The sequence below is a fragment of the Choloepus didactylus genome, chromosome 2, assembly GCF_015220235.1.
Source record: "Choloepus didactylus isolate mChoDid1 chromosome 2, mChoDid1.pri, whole genome shotgun sequence".
Classification (NCBI taxonomy): Eukaryota; Metazoa; Chordata; class Mammalia; order Pilosa; family Megalonychidae; genus Choloepus; species Choloepus didactylus.
The window spans coordinates 126,351,109-126,368,055 of record NC_051308.1 but is presented as its reverse complement, the minus strand read 5'-3'; the positions used below and the strand labels follow the sequence as shown (position 1 = coordinate 126,368,055).

The window sequence follows — 16,947 nt, the reverse complement described above, 5'->3', positions numbered from 1 at the left end:
AAGACAATATTGGTCTATGTGTAGTCTCAGTAGCACAGGGGCCTCAGCAGGAGCACGGTGACCTGGCAATGGGTACACTATGCCCCATTTGTAAGGCTGGCAAACCATGAGGGACCAGAAAGAAAGTAAACAATCACTTTGCTGGCAGCAGAATAACTTTCAGGGTAGGTTCTGGTTCTACAGAAGACATTTCTAATCTGCAACCAATGTCTTGGAAAAAGCCATTGTTTCAGGAAATCATGCTGGGCATATGGCATTTTGGACCTGTTGAAGGCAAGCTGTTACAGAAAAAGCTACATCTCAACTCTTATAAGCTCTCTCAGTGGGTACAAATCTTCCCGAGTGTCTAATTCAGGGTGAGAACATCCAGAAATCAGCATATCATCTCTGTTTGAGGGCAGAAATGCAATAAAATGTTAACAAATTTAGTCTGAAATAATCCTGAAGAAAACTGGGAAATGTGTTGTTAGGACTTCCTCTATTTAAGATATTAGCAATCCTTTCTGCTTTGCAACCTTATTCAGACACCCTTTAGGAAATCATGATTCTGGACACTATTAGGCTGCTTCCACTTTATTGAGCCCTACAACAGGAAAAGGAAAGGTCACTGAGCCATCTTAATTATAGACAATTTGATGTCAATATTCCAAATAAAGAGTTTCAACCTCAATCCACATAAATTAAAATGGACCATAATTCCTTAGCAATATTTGTTGGTAATACAACAATATTTCTCAAATTAACCCCATGTAGCATTTAAAGAAAATTTCTTGTTGCTCTAAGCAATGCATTTACATAGTTAAAGCCTAAAAGATGCCAAAAAGCATCAATGCCTGATTATGCTGGGACTAAGGATGATTTTTAAAAATTGTTTCTTTTAATATTATGCCACTTTTTAAAATTAAAAAAAAAAAAAAACACAAGCAAAAATCCATTAATTTTTTCAGTAAATTTATTGAGTACCTACTAAATGTTAAGCACAATATTAAGGGCTGGGTATATAGACCTTATGGTGAACAAACACTGTAAAGTTAATAAGCATCTCAGAACTAAAGGAACAGACTTAATTACTGATAAAAATAAAAACAATCCAAACTGACTTTCTTATTTGTGGAATAACAAAGCATAACACAAAAAGGAAAATAGTTCTCTATATATGGATAAATAGGAGATACATGGTTTTATAATCTCTGTCCCCTTAAAATGTCCTCACTTCCATCAAAAATCAGAACTTCATCAATTCATAAAAGATACCTAATAAACTAAAATATAAATCTATTTCATCAAAGCCCATATTTCAGAACAATCTCTCACTAACTTTATTGTGTTCTCTTAGGAAAGGAAGAGGTGGAGTAAATATGAGATAAGAAAGAAAAAAAAATTGCTTAGATAACCTCCCTAGTCCTTTTATCCAAAATATAAGGATTTGAAAAAAGCTTTTTTTTAAAGCAAGTAGAAATTCTTAAGCTCTGTTCTACTCTACAACCAAAATGTATAGAAACCTTGCGAAATAACCAAACCTCAAAAACCCACTTAGCTACAAAGCCATTTCCTGAGAAGACCACTGAAGAGAGCAAACAACAAACTGAAGAAGACAAAATCTTCATTTTTATTTTTAACAAATCTTTCACACTTCCTTCTGCAGATACTGAAGGGTAATAGGAATATAATACTTTTTGGTGAAGACTGATTGTCTTGACTCATTTTTATCTTGTGGGAAGATCAAATGTGGGGGAGGGAACAAGTCATGCAACAAAGGTTGGCAATTAGTTAAAAGAATAAAGAATTTACAATGAAACATTTAAACCAGTCTGGCATAAACCCTAAGTGAACACTACAATTCCATGCAATAAAGGATGCAAACGCTTCACCCAATGAGCTCTAGCAGGAAGTAAAATTTTGAATGAGCACCTGAAGAGCAGTGAGTAAGGAATGAGCCCCCTCGCTGCTGCCTCATGTGGCTCTGGTGTTTGGCCAGAAGGAAGATGAAAAAAGAGAACACTGATCATATGTCACCTGCTCCAACCAGAGGGAAATGTGCCAATTTAAGGAGAAATATCAGTGTCATGGAGATCAGGAATTAGATGACAAAACTATTTTAATCAAAGAGACCACTGGGGGAGATTATTAGGGCAAGATAAGCTGGTCAATTAGGAAACACTCAGATTTCTTAGAACATCCTTCTCTCTCTATAAGTAGGCATGTGTTATCCTGGGGAAGCCACTTACTCTTCCTTTAGTTTCAGCATTCCTGACTTTCCCTACACCCCAGGATCATTTATTTGAAATGAGCTGGGTGTGCTACCTGTGAAACCCCCGAACTTTGTAAGAATTTTCTTGGTCACCAAGGCCTGTTGGTCCTTTCTCCTTATGTCTTTTTAGGTTCAACCTGTCTTCCATTCTTCTGCTCTCATGTTAACCACCATTTTCACATCTGGATTTCTGCAGCAAGTTCTTAGTTGATCTCCCTATCTATATCTCTCCCATTCTAGCATCTCCCAGTAACCAAGGCTGGATGAAAGTACTTAAAACTCCACTTTAATGCTAAAGAATCAAAATACCTACTCATGGTCTACGGGAACAAGTCCAGATTCCTCAGCTTGTCACCAAGCCCCTCTCCATCAACTGTCCCCAATCAACCTTTCCAACCACATTATCACCCACAGACCTTGTTCCTTCTACTGCCTCTTTTTTGCTACTTCTCACCTTTTACCCTAATTTTCACCAAGCTGATTAACCTTCTTCCATGAAGTTACTCTTTTCTTCAAAAATCCTGCCACTAATTCCATCTCACCATGACTTTTTCTTAGTCTGAATCCTTTCAATGTACATCCATATTCAACTATGGAAGTTTGCATTTTTTTCAACTTGTTCTGTGTCTCCTGTGAATTTGCTTATAAAACACATCATGCATTTGTAGAAGGGGCACTTCCCAAATCTGGGTTTGTCACTCAATGAGGCCAATAAAAGTCACACCAAACCGGGCCAGGGAGGAAAAGAGGGTTTATTTAAGCCAATGGGAGGACAGGGGAAGATTTCCCAAATCAGCCTCCAAGAAGTGATTTTTCAATTGGCGTTTATACCCATCAAAGACAGAGAGAGAGTATCATCGTAGTTAATAGATAACAGAGGTCTGGAGAATTTCAGTAGTTTATCCTATTTCCTTCATGATTTACATCCTGTGACAACTGGGAAAGGTTCCTCCCAGTCTAGGGAGATAGGTGAAAGGCTTATTCATATCTGGGAGGTTTGGGGCAATAGATTAAAGCTATTCAGGTCTGGGTGCAGACTGTACATTTACATACTCCTGCAGACTTTATATTTACATATTGCTCCTTTGTGAGACTAAGAGCTCTCATTATAGCCTGTTTCCAGCTTTGAAGGTTGCATTTTGAAGCTACTTCACAATTTCCAGCTTGCTTACAGCTTTAAGATATTTTAGAAGTTACTGTTACACATTCACAATAGGACACATAATATGCTCCCTGTAGTTTTACGCTTATCAATGCAGTTATACTGCCTTGTATGCATTTGCATAACCCCCAGTGCTTAACATGGTCTTAGCACCCCTAAAATATTTAGAAAAAATCTGTTGTGACAAGATATACTCTATAACATGGTAAGGCTTTTATGAAAGATCCACTCTGATTTGGTTACTCACAATTCCCCAAGTCTCTTGCCTGGCATAATCTATGCAACTTGTTTCTGGCCAGGTACTTTCACTATGCCAGGAGCAGATGGGCCTTCCCTACAGGGAGACCCAGGAAGCTGGCAAACAGTTCCCCCCTGAATGCTTCTGCTCTAGCAACAGGGCTATTGTTATGAAAGGAGTAAACCAAGGTATGGTGTACCCACTGAGGTTCAGCGTCCAAACCCGAAGGGCTGCAATGACCACTGAAAAATAACCTCCTTTATTTCCAGAATAGCCATGTTTCTCCTTGAATAAACTAACCCAGAAGGGGCTTACAAAATACCTCTTATGAAATTTGATTTGCTCAAGTTTTCACAAGATTGTCCACAACAGAAAAGTCCCCTACGCATTCTTCCAATCTGCTTGTCACTACAGCATTCTAAGACCTTATCAAGCTCTTCAATTCACCTACTACAGGCTACACGACTGCTTCTCCCACGCCATGCAGGGAATCATACTCTACCTTTGGTTTCAGAAACACAATCCTCAAGGAACAACGGTCAAATGACAACTTGAACTGAAGCTAGTTATTTATTTTTAAATTTAAATAAGGAGGTGAGGACTTCTCTTGGTGAGGTTTGGCATCTGTATTAGTTTCTTAGGGCTGCCGTAGCACATTACAAAATAAATGCATTCCCTCATAGTTCAGGAAGCCAGAAGTCCAAAATCAAGATGACAGCAGGGTTGGCACCTTCTGGAAGCTCTGAGGGAGAATCTGTTCCATGCCTCTTTCCTAGCTTCTGGTGGTTGCTGGCAATACTTGCACTTGTTGGCTTGTAGACTCATCATTCCAATCTCTGCCTCTGTTGTCACCTGGCACTCTCTTTATGTCCTTGCCTCTTCTTATAAGGACACCAGTCACTAGTTTTAGGGCCCAACTTAAATTCAGGATGATTTCATCTCCAGATCCTTAACCAATTACATCTGCAAAGATCCTCTTTCCAAATAAGGTCACAATTTGAGGTTCCAGCTGGAGAAGGATTTGGGGGGGGGGGGGGCGTTTTTCAACCCACTACAGCATCTTGTTCAAAATATCAAAACTGGAGTCTCATTTTTCATTTGATTGTTCATTCAATATTGAGTCATTCATTTATTCATTCATTTAATGAATATTTATGAGAGTAAGATAATAGGGTGCTACAGAAATGTACAACAAATTGTCTTCATTCAAGGGTCCTTTATTCTGGTCAGAAAGATAAGTACACAGATAATTACAGGTTTTTTAATAAGAACCATTAAAATGGTGCAAACAAAATTTTGAAAAGGCAAAGGTCAGTTCTTATTAGGATTATCTAGATAATTTTCATGGAGGAAGTGGGTCTTGAAGATGTCTGTAAGTACAGCCTGGAAGAAAGCAATAAGAAGCACAGAGAATAATAGGAGAAGCGTGGCTCACTTTGCAGCATTGGAAATGTAAAAGAGAGTCATGATTGATAAGGCAAGAAAGGGTATTGGGGCCAGACCTGGGAGGAACTTAAATGTCAGGCAGGAGTCAGGCTTTATTTATGGGCATTGGGGAACCCTGAAGGTTGGTTTTTTTTTTTGTTTTTTTTTTTTTCTATTTTTAACAGCTTTATTGAGAAAGTTTTGGCATATGATAACCTACACATTTCAAAGTGTACAATTTATTAAGTTTTCGCATGTGTATACATCCATGAAACCATTGCTACAATCAAGGTAATGAACATATCCAGTCATCTTCAAAAATGAAAGATTTTAAGAAAAAGACAGACAAAGCAATATTTTAGGAAAGTGTTGATCTAAAACAATGTCCCCTTCTGATAATTTTTTTAAAAGTCTCGTGATCTCCTTCATGGTATGTAAAATGTCAAAATGAATTATGCCATCTCTAAAAATAAATCAAAGTGATGGACAAAGACAACACAGCTTTGGTCCTTAAAATAGGAAGATCAGTCTGGTGGCAGTACATAGGACAGGCTAGATTAGGGTGAGCCTGAAATAGGATGACCAATTAGATAGAATAGGATGACTAGTTAGAATGCTTTAGCAAAAGGCCAAGTAGTAGTAATAAATACTACAGGCAGGTAATAACAAACTCTGGTAGAGAGAATCAGGACAAAAAGGACGGAGTAAATGAGAAAGACTAATCAGGTGTACAAGACTGGAGAGAGGGAGAAGGTAAAAAATGACTAAGGTTTTGAACTAGTTGGATGGCAATCTGGGTGAGTATGGGGATAAGAAAGGCATACAGAAATATGGAATTGGAGTTTGGGAACATGGATTTAGGAAGAAGGGAAATAGATGAGATCTAGGAATCATCCTGAAAATGACTTGAACAACATCCAAAACCAGCTTCTACAGAATTCTGACACTTAATTACCCAGAGTTAGGCCAGACTCCACAGATGGCCCTTCAGACACCAGCTGCAAGTTCAGGGGCCCAGGCTGCCTGCACTCTGACCAACTGGCTACAAATTTGGGGATTGCCACCACCCCCTCAGTTTTGAAAATTCACTAGAATGACTCACAAAACTCAGGAAAGCACTGTACTTAAACTACAGTTTTATTATAGCCAAATGGATGGAAATAAGGACACATGGGGTAAGGTTTGGGAGTGTCTCAAGTGCAAGCTTTCATGTGCTTTCCACATGGAGTCAGAATGTGTCACCCTCCCAGCACACAGAAGCCAATCATTGAAGCTTGCTGAGCTTCAGTGTTCAGAGCTTATACTGGGGTTTCATTACACAGGCACTATTGATTGAATCAAAGCCCACATGGTTGAACTTAATCTCCAGTCCCTCTTCCCTCCCCAGAGGCAGGAAGCTAGAGCAGATATGACCCAGCTCAAAGTCTCAATCCCCTAACCACATGGTTGGTCTTTCCAGTATAGCCAGGCCACCCTCCCCTCTGATGACCCTGAGCCATCGCATTAGGATAAACTATCAGGAGTGGTCTGGGGCCCACCTTGAATAACAAAAGACACACAAGAAATTCTAAGAATGTAGAGCTTACCTCTGAAGACCATAGATACAGACCAACCAAGTTCTTTATTATACTGTATACATATATTATACTATATGGAGATGAAAGGTAAAGCTATGAGTTGCTTGCATCTGTGAGACTAAGTAGAAAGGAAAATGTCAAACTAGAATGTTGTGAAATACAAATCATAGGGGCTCCAAATTGCTAATGGCACAGTTTTTAAAATGTGCCAGGCACTTGGCTAAGCCTTTTACAAAATGCATTATTTCATTTCTCTCTCATCACAATCCTATGAAATAGTTACCAAATCATCTCTATTTTACAGATAAAGAAACTAAGGCACAATTATGCCACTTTCCTAATATCACAATAGCTTATGATAGAACTGAGTTGTAAAATCAGACCACCTGAATTATGGGCTACAGTGTCTTCTTCCTGCATCCCTGTCACTTCAACTCTCCTAGGATAGGGTAGCATAGCAACAAACATAATACCCCAGGCCAGATCCGCTTTACCCATTTGCCTGGTGTAATCACAAGGGTGCCATATCCTCCATCTCAAGATACTGCACTGTACATGGAACTAGATTCAGTCTTGTAACAGAGTTAAGAATTAACAAATATTATGATTTTTGAATTCTTATACAGATGCTTTTATTACTTTCTAGTATATTATAAAATAGCCAAAAGGAAATACCTGAAATTACTGAACTGTAATCCAGCTGCCTTGATCTTTGATGATTGTATAATGTTAAACCTTTATCTTGTGACTGTAAAAACCTTGTGACTGGCCCTGCTTGTACCCCCTTATCCTATTTTACAACTTTAGAGTCTTATGATCACAAAAACAGCCCCTAATGTTTATTAATGAACTAGAGTCAGACCAGAACCCTCCCCAATTCCTAAACTATCTTACTAGACAAAACTAGGTCTAACCAAAATTAGCACACCTGACATGTGCAGTAACTTATACTTTAACCTATAAGTTATAAACTTTAACCTATACCTCATTCTGCCATTTTCTTACATATATTCTGTGACTAAGCATGTAACCAATCTGCACATGCTCAATACTTAGATCATCTCTAAATTTGTCTTCTCGAGCCATTATCCTCATTATCCTAAAACCTGCCTATCTTTTAATAGTATAAAACTATCAGGGTTACTGCAGTTCAGGGAAACAGATTTTAGGCCAATAGGCCATCTGATCTCCTTGTTTTGCATGGCAAGAAACTCTTTCTCTCTTTAAAACCTCGGTGTTATAGATTGGCTATTATGTTTGTCGGGCAGAGAACCCTGCGTTTGATTGGTGTCTGTCTGTTTTATGGGCAACACAGGATAAAACAGGGAGCTGATAGGAGGGGAAAGAAAAGAGAAAGAGGGGGCTGCTGGCCTCTGACATTTATTATTCAACTTAGATCACACTTGCTGAGACTTAGTTCGATTGGGTAGACAGAAGAATTTTGTCTCGTAAGTAGAGAGGTCAAATACTACAAAACTCACCAGGTTGAGTTTACAGTAATGCCAAAGACAGATGGATGCATCAGGTCTCTTAATTGGTAGGGAAAAAGCTAATTTCTACTAAAGAGAAACCTGAAATCTCATTTCTGCTTTACTAACCTATTTTGATTTATCCAGGAATGGATGAAATAATAACCAGGAAAAGTCAAAATATATTAGCAGCACTACAGGCTTACTTCTCTGTATTTAGAAGAGCTGGATGGTTGGCTGGCTGGAGGGAGGGGAAGTGGTTAGCTTTGACTTTAGCCAAAGTCGTTGAAGTCTCTCTTCAAAAATAGATACAGCAATGGTTTTCAGCTTAGCATTAGGGTAAATAGCCTGATTTTTGGATTTATGGATGAAGGAGTCTCTCCTTGATGGATGCCTACTAATCTATTAGATTAGGGAATATGTTGCGATAGACAAATCATAAAAGCCATATGCTTTGCTTCTAATCACCTCAGTTGTGGTAGGGGCAGGGAAATATGTATCCTCTATTGACTATCAGGAGACAAAGACCTCTCTGATTTGCCAAGGGCCCTGGAGAAAGTGTTGACTATGCCAGAACTAACACTCTCAGACTGGGTTCTGAAAAAAAGTGTTAAGTATCTTTGAGTTTAAACATTATTTACAACCGTGTCTGGCAGGAATTATCAGGACTGCAGTAGAGTTTAAAGGAAAAACTTTTATTTAGCTTTAGAGAAGAGGTCGGCAAACTTTTTCTGTAAAGAGCCAGATAATAATTTTAGGTTTTATGCCATAACTACTCAGCTCTGTCATTGTAGTGTGAAAGCAGTACAGACACTATGTAAATGAGTGTGAGTGTGGCTTTGTTCCAATGAAACTTAATTTACAAAAACAGGCAGCAGGCCAGATTTGGCCCATGGGCCATCATTTGCCAACCCCTGCTCTAGAGAGATGATTCTCAGACTCTAGTGTGCGTCAGAATCACCTGGGAAACTAGTTCAAAAGGTATGAGAGAGAATCATAATCTCTAGGGATGGGGGCTGGGAATCAGCAATTTAACAGGGTCTATAAGTGGTCTGTGAATCACACCTGAAAAACACTGCGGTGTGCAGCTAGCTTCATTTAAGCTGGGGTGGCCCTACTGTCCTAGATGTGGGCCAGCACTTCCGTGGTAGTAAAAATGCAGTAACTGTTTTTTCTTTCTTTGACCTTTATAGTAGACAGACAAATGAACAACTGCTATTTTTTGCTTCCAAACTTTAAAATGCATAAAATAATTCTGCTCAGATGAAATGAACATGAAATTTAGCTATGGATTTGAAAGAAAATCCTCAACTTAAAATAAGATTTTTCACACCAAAAATTTCCCTGAAATCCTTTAGGTTGCAAAATTAGTAGATAAGATCTTTCCTAAAGGACAGAGCTAAAACTGAAGGAACAGTTTCTTGTGTACTCTTTTCCCCCAAAATATCTCCAGCAAGGACCTGCCCTATTGCCTGGAATTCCATCACTCACAAGTCATTACTTTGTGTCTCGAGGTCTTGGCTTCAACAGGCTCTCATTAAAACTCATATAAAAACAGAAAGTGTAAAGTCTCAGTAGGCCTCTAAGAGCTACTCCAAACATTAACAATCAGTAGAAAAGAAATTATTCAGCTAAATTCAGTTCTGTCCAAATGAAGTGGGTTTTAATTTGTTTGTTTTAATTGCCAGAAATCAGTTACTCAATCAGTCAAAGAGGGAGTGATGTTCAGCCTCAGGAATGATTCCACCTCTTCTTAGCTCTCCAGATTTTCCTAGAAAGGATGGTAAAAATCCTACAGTCAAACGGATGGTCATCAGGAACTTCCTAAAGAAATCAGGGAATGATCTGCAGATACCTCCAGGGAAATGCAGTCCTTACTAAGTCTTCAGCTAATGCTGGAAATGGATGGGTGTACTCCTGCCAAAGGTCTACGACAGTGGATGTTCTAATGATATTAATAGGGCTCAGAATGACTCCTGTAGTTGGTGATACAGCAGATGAGAACCAATTGTTTGTTAGATAATATTAAGATGATTCTGAATTTCCTCAACACACACATACCTAAAGATGTTAGCAAAAGCAGACCCAGAAATTTACTTAGGCCAAGATTAGAAATCCACCACCAATACACTTTATAGATCATTACGTTTAGAAGGTGGAGATTAGCTTTACAAAGTCAACAGTCAGTATTTTAGGCAGCATGACTCTGGAGTCCAACCCCCACAGGCTGAGCTTCTGACTGTTCCCCTTTTCCATGGCAAGAAAATCCTGGCATTTTCAGCAAAGTAAGGCCTATTTCCCTGTTAGTTTCAGGCTTACAAAAAGGGTCATAAATTGGAATCCCAGATATTGATACAAAAACAATTTAAATGTCTAGCAAAGTCATGGATGCCAACTTACTTACCCAACCTCCCTGACCCTGGATGAACTCCCGGATGGCACTGTTCGCATTGATCATATCTGTCACAGGGATTGCCACCTGCCTTGCCATGTCAGGAGCCATGCGGGCCACACACTCAAGAAGCTTCACAGACACTGCCAGAAATGCTCTCTCATAAGCTAAGCTGGAATCCTGAGCACACCAGGCACTGCTGAGAGCTTTCACTGTATCCTGGAGTATGGCTCCTGCCTGGGGAGAGACACAGCATATGTCAGTGGGGTATCACAAGAAGTGCAGGATGCTGCAGGTGCAGGAATCCAGTAAGACAAATATTCCCCCAAAGAGTGGCAAATGCGTCAGTGGTGATATCTGAGGAAATCTTGGGGGTGGGGGTGGGGGTAGATGGGTAAACTTTTCTCATTTTAATATTCTGTGACTTATTTTAACGTGTAGTAGAAAAATGTATAAGTAGTCCATCAAATCCATGATTTCAAATATCATTGCTTAGGATGAACAATATGATTGAAAGAAAAACTAGGAAGAAAAATATTAAGTACATGATAGTATAGCTAGTCAAATTATGACGGTATTGTTTGAACAACTGAAGTCTGGGGAACTCAAAATTAAAAAAAAATCAATCAGCCTTTCCTCTTCCTCTTCCTTTCCCAAACAATTCAGACCAAAATCCATCAGGTAGGGCTGAGCAAGGTCTAAAGGGGTGCCAGTGGTGGTGAGAGCTAGGTGTTGGTGCCTAAGCAAGCTGAGAAGGCCTTCCTTGTGGTAAAACACTTAGGTCTCGGTTTTTAAACACATTCTCCATGAAAAACAAAAACAAAAACAGAGTTCCCTGGAGAAATGGCTGTCTCCATGTTTGGGGCATAGCAAGTATAAGTCTAGTGTCAGAAAGCAAGGAAGTACTCAAATAATGATAAGGAATGTCTAAAAGAGAATCCAGACTGAAGGGACTCCCACTGGCCAAATCTGGGAGAATTTGAGTACTGAAATAAATATAGTAACAGATTTTTAATTCATTGAATAAAGTAAGAATTTCTGAGTCTGAACTGACATAAAAATAAATGAATAAACTGAAAGTTTGATGAGTTAAGGGATATTTACAAAGTTTCAAGGTCCCTCCCTACAAAGGAGAAAAAGTAACAACAATGGAGAAGCCTGGCAGACAGCATGCCACTTGTTACAATGCAATGAGAAAAACACAGTAATGCTTCTGTGAAATTCGTACCAGAAGAGCATATCTGGAAGCTATTCGTGAGGAAACGTCACACAACCCAAGTTAAAGAACATTCTACAAAATAACTAACCCAGGACAAGTGTCCAGCTCATGAAAATCAAGGAAGACTGAAGAATTATTACAGATTGAAGGAGACTAAAGAGACATGACAACTAAATGCAATGCCTGATTCTGGCCTGGATCTTTTGGCTATAAATGTCATTATAGCAAAACTTGAATGGGATCTGAGGATTAGATCATGATAATGTATCAACGTTAACTTCCTGGTTTTGATGGTTAGATTGCGATTATATAACAGAGTATCCTTGTTTGATGGAAACATACATTAAAGTATTAGGGACTGATGGAACATTGTCAGCTACTTACTCTGAAATTATTCAGGAGGGAAAATTCTTTGTATTATAGTTGCACTTTTTCTACGAGTTTCAGATTGTTTAAAATTTTTAAAAATGAGGGAAAAAGTAGATTCAGCTAGACTACCTAGGACAGCCTAATGACAAGCAATTGGGAATAACAAGTCCAGTTCTGCCAGGATGTACAGTAGGCACACCACCCAAGCTGTATTCAGGATTAGTAAAGTATAATGTTTAAGAGTGTGGTTCTGGAATCAGTCTGAGTTCAAATTCTAACTTCAAACACTGTGACCTAGTTACTTGTTTGCCTATACTTCCATTTTCTTATCTGCTTAAATGGATATCAAGTCAGGAAATACTCATGGAGGGCCTATCATGTGCCAGACACTGTTCTAAGCTGTGTGAACACAGCAGTGAACAAAACAGGTGAGATGTTTGCTGTCATAGTGTTATATACAGATGGAGAGAGGATGCTCTAGGGATAATAGTTTTTATGACACCTCATAGCATGTTGTCAAGATTAAAGGAGAGGTGGAGAGGAGCAAGATGGCAGCATGGAGAGGTGTGGAATTTAGTTAGTCCTCTAGAGCAACTAGTAAATAGCCAAGAACAACTAGTAAATAGTCTGGAACAACTGCTGGGGGACAATTGTGACTGTCCAAACACTGAACACCAGTGTGTGGACAGTGTGGAATGGGTGGAATGGCTGAGATCGCAGCATAAAAGCTGTAGGTAAAAAATGGTGGACCCGCGCTGGGAGCCCCTCTCCCCATGGCAGGCTGAGCTGCAAAACCTCGCTGTGGGAGAAAGCAGCAGTCCCAGTCGGGAACAAGTGAATACAGCTCAACCTAGCCCTAACAGGGGTTTTAATTAACAAATGTGGACTGCTGAACACAAGCTACAAACACAGACAAACCCCTAACAAGCAGCAAAGTTCCCTGAGGTTGCTCCCAGTGGAGAGGAGGTGTGGCTGACAGAAAAAAAAATAGAGGCATTTGGAGAAGACTATGCTTAGAATACTCCAAAAAGTGTGTACTCCAAGAAAATGAGCACAGAAGACTGGGCACTATCTGACAAACACGCAAAACTGGGAGTCTGGAGACTGGCTCTTTCTGAAAAGGAGCTTTCTTTCCCCTTTTTTTTCCTCTCTCAATCTCAGTGACTCAGTGGAGAAAAGCCTCAGGCATTTTCAGTGCTCAGCACACTGACCCAGGCAGGGGTGGAGTTAACAGAGTCAGAGAAACAAGGGAGTAATTCAAATGCAGAGGATAACTCCCTAGGGGGTGTATCTTCCCTAAAAGGAGGTAGGTGGGGTCCATCTCAAGTGCTAGCCCTCCATTCAGAACTCAGACCCCAGGGCCTGAGGGAAAGCAGTCAAAACAGAAACAACCTAAGCTGAGAACTAAAGGTACCACACCTCTTCACACTAGTTGGGAGCGACAGGCTTACAGGTGCCACCTACTGGGCAGGTTAGGAAAAGCACAGCAGCTAGAGGCCTCACAGGAAAGTCTGTCAATTTTTGAAGACACACCCTCAGGGACACCTGATACTGAATATTTCCCCCTTCTGAGACCAGAGCCTGTTCTGGCCTGGGAAAATCGGATTGGGGTAATTGAAGGAATCCGGATCCCCAGACAACAGAAAACCACAAATCACATAGGAAAAATGAAGATATGGCCCAAAGGAACCAACTTAAACTTCAACCAAGATACAGGAATTGAAACAACTAATTATTAATCAAACAAATCTCTTAAAAAACATTCCAAAAATCCAATCAATGAGTTGAGGGAAGATATGGCAAAAGAGATGAAGGATATAAAGAAAACATTGGGTGAATATAAGGAAGAACTTGAAAATATGAAAAAACAACTGGCAGAACCTATGGAAATGAAAGGCACAACACAAGAGATGAAAAACACAATGGAGACATACAACAGCAGAGTTCAAGAGACAGAAGAAAACATTCAGGAATTGGAGAACAAGACACCTGAAATCCTACACACAAAAGAACAGATAGGGAAAAGAATGGAAAAACATGAGCAACGTCTCAGGGAACTGAACGACAACATGCAGCACATGAAAGTACATGTCATGGGTGTCCCAGAAGGAGAAGAAAAGGGAAAAGGGGCAGAAGCAATAATGGAGGACACAATCACTGAAAATTTCCCATCTCTTTTGAAAGACACAAAATTACAGATCCAAGAAGTGCAGCGTACCCCAAACAGAATAAATCTGAATAGACCTATGCCAAGACACTTAATAATCAGATTATCAAAAGTCAAAGACAAAGAGAGAACCCTGAAAGCAGTAAGAGAAAAACGATCCATCACATACAAGGGAAGCTTGATAAGACTATGTGCAAATTTCTCAATAGAAACCATGGAGGCAATAAGGAAGTGGTGTGATATAGTTAAGATACTGAAAGAGAAAAACCACCAACTAAGAATTTTATATCTGGCAAAACAGTCCTTCTAATTATGAGGGATAGTTTAAAATATTCTCTGACAGACAATGAGAGAGCTTGCGAACAAGATACCTGCTATACAGGAAATACTAAAGGGAGCACTACAGACAGATAGGAAAAGACAGGAATGAGAGGTTTGGAACACAATTTTGGATGACAGTAGCACAACAATGTGGGTACACTTAACAAAGATGACTGTGAGTATGGTTGAAAGAGGAAGGTTAGGGGCAAGTGGGACACCAGAAGGAAAGAGGGAAGGTGAAACCTAGAGTGGTAAATGATTATGATAAAATGTACAAATGTTTCTATATGAGGGAGAACAAATGAATGTCAACTTTGCAAGGTGTTGAAAAGGGGCTGATGGGGAAAAAATACAATCAAAGCAAACTAGAGTCTATAGTTAACAGAAACATTGTATTATGCTTCCTTTAATGTAACAAAGGCAATATAGCAAAGCTGAGTGCCTATAAGAGGGGGATATAAAGGAGGGGTATGGGATTCTTGGCATTGGTGATGTTGTCTGACTCTTTCATTGTACTTTATTTTTTTAATCTTTTGTTGCTTTTTAGCTGTCATTTTTTTATTTCTTTTGTCTCTCTACCTTCTTTGACTCTTCCTCTTTCTTTGTGGAAGAAATGGAAATGTCTTTATATAAATAGTGGTGGTGGTGGTGAATGCATAATCACATGATTAAACAGGGAACCATCAATTGTTTATTTAGGATGGAATGTATGACACATGATTAAAACCATCTTATAAAAAAAAGGGTTGATGGATGAACCTTGAGGACATTACATTCAGTGAAATAAGTCAGAAGTCAGACACAAAAGGACAAATAGTGTATGATCTCACTGATAGGAATTAATTATAATACGTAAACTTGTAGACATGAAATATAGGTTACCAGGATATAGAATTAGGCTAAAGAATGGGGAGCGGTTGCTTAATATGATCAGAAAGTTTAACTAGGTTGAACTTAAGCATTTGGAAATGGACAGAGGTGACAGTAGCAGGTTATTGTGAGAATAACTAACAGTGCTGAATGGTGTGTGAATGTGGAGGAAAGGGGAAGTTTAAAGGCACATATGTCACCAGAAGAAAAGTTGGAGGTTAAAACATGGGAATGTATAACATGGTGAATCTTGTGGTAGACAATGTCTGTGATAAACTGTACAAATATTAGAAATTTCTTTCATGAACTAGAACAAATGTATGACACTATAACTAGAAGTTAATAACAGAGGGTTATATAGAGGGAAAATGTACCTATTGCAAACTATGTACTATAGTTAGTAATATTTTAACATTCTTTCATCAACAGTAACAAATACCAATACTATGAGTCAATTATGGAAGGGGGAAGTCAGGGGTAAGGAAGGATTTGAGTTTTCCTTTTTATTTTTCTTTCTTTTCTGAAGTAATGAAAATGTTATAAAATTAAAAAAAATTATTTGTGGTGATGAATGCATAACTATATAATGGTACCATGAACAACTGATTGTATACTTTGGATGACTGTATGGTATGTGAATAATCTCAATAAAATTGAATTAAAAAAAACAGAAAAGTTTAAAGGAGATAATAATGGTAAGGCATTTTGAATCAAGCTTGATACATTGCAAGTGATGAGTTAATACTAGCTATCATTATTGATATTAATCAACACATCTCCTAGAACAGTCTTATGGTCTTCATTCCTAATACAGAACCCAAGGGGCTGAAACCACTAGTTAGCATTCTGATGGGCTTATCCCTCATTGCATCAGACTTGTCAACTGCCTATCCTTCCTGTATACAATTTCACGGCTGGACCCTAGGGGGAAAAAAGATGCCCACTCCCAATAAACTGAGCTCCTGTGCAGAATAAGTGCTAAAACAGGTGCTGCTTGTCAAGAATAAAATGCTAAGATATACTCTATGTCACTAAGCACAGATCTGATGAAAACTGATGGAGATGATCCGAAGACAGCCTATGCCAAGAGCTTTCTACCTCAGTCCCACTTAGGTTTTGATTAACTACTGAAGTACTGGCAATACGTAAATTCTAGCTGTATCTCCCTGGATAAATATAAGCCTCCAAGTCTTTCACAGAACATTTCTAGTCACAGTAGTACAGGAGTGGTAGGAAAAGGGACTGTAAAACAGAAAAAAGCAGTAAACAATAGAAAGAAACAGAAACGTGACCTGTCCCCGAATAGTTTCTCCAATGACGTTTTTGGCAGAAGCCTCCAATTCTCCGTTGAACTGGTCACCCAATGCCCGAAGGCGCGCAGCAATGACGACCACATCAAAAGAGCAAGGATCTCCTGGGACAAAAGGAACACAGTCACACCTGTCAAAATGCTTGAAGGGATGTCTAGTGCCAGCAACCTGGACATT

The 16,947-nt window shown here is 39.1% G+C and overlaps 1 protein-coding gene across 1 annotated transcript in view; it reads right to left on the bottom strand.

Annotated features, from left to right (window-relative positions):
* Positions 1 to 5,205: 5,205 nt before the first annotated feature.
* Positions 5,206 to 16,947, bottom strand: part of BCL2L15 (BCL2 like 15) — a 20,404-nt gene continuing 8,662 nt past the window's right edge. Inside the window, exons 3-5 of the mRNA XM_037826326.1 lie at positions 16,753 to 16,874; positions 10,527 to 10,751; positions 5,206 to 9,893 (exon numbers count right to left, since the gene is read on the bottom strand). Coding sequence (XP_037682254.1) covers positions 9,876 to 9,893; positions 10,527 to 10,751; positions 16,753 to 16,874 — 365 coding nt within the window. The 3' untranslated portion in view covers positions 5,206 to 9,875. The remainder of the gene's footprint in view (positions 9,894 to 10,526; positions 10,752 to 16,752; positions 16,875 to 16,947) is intronic.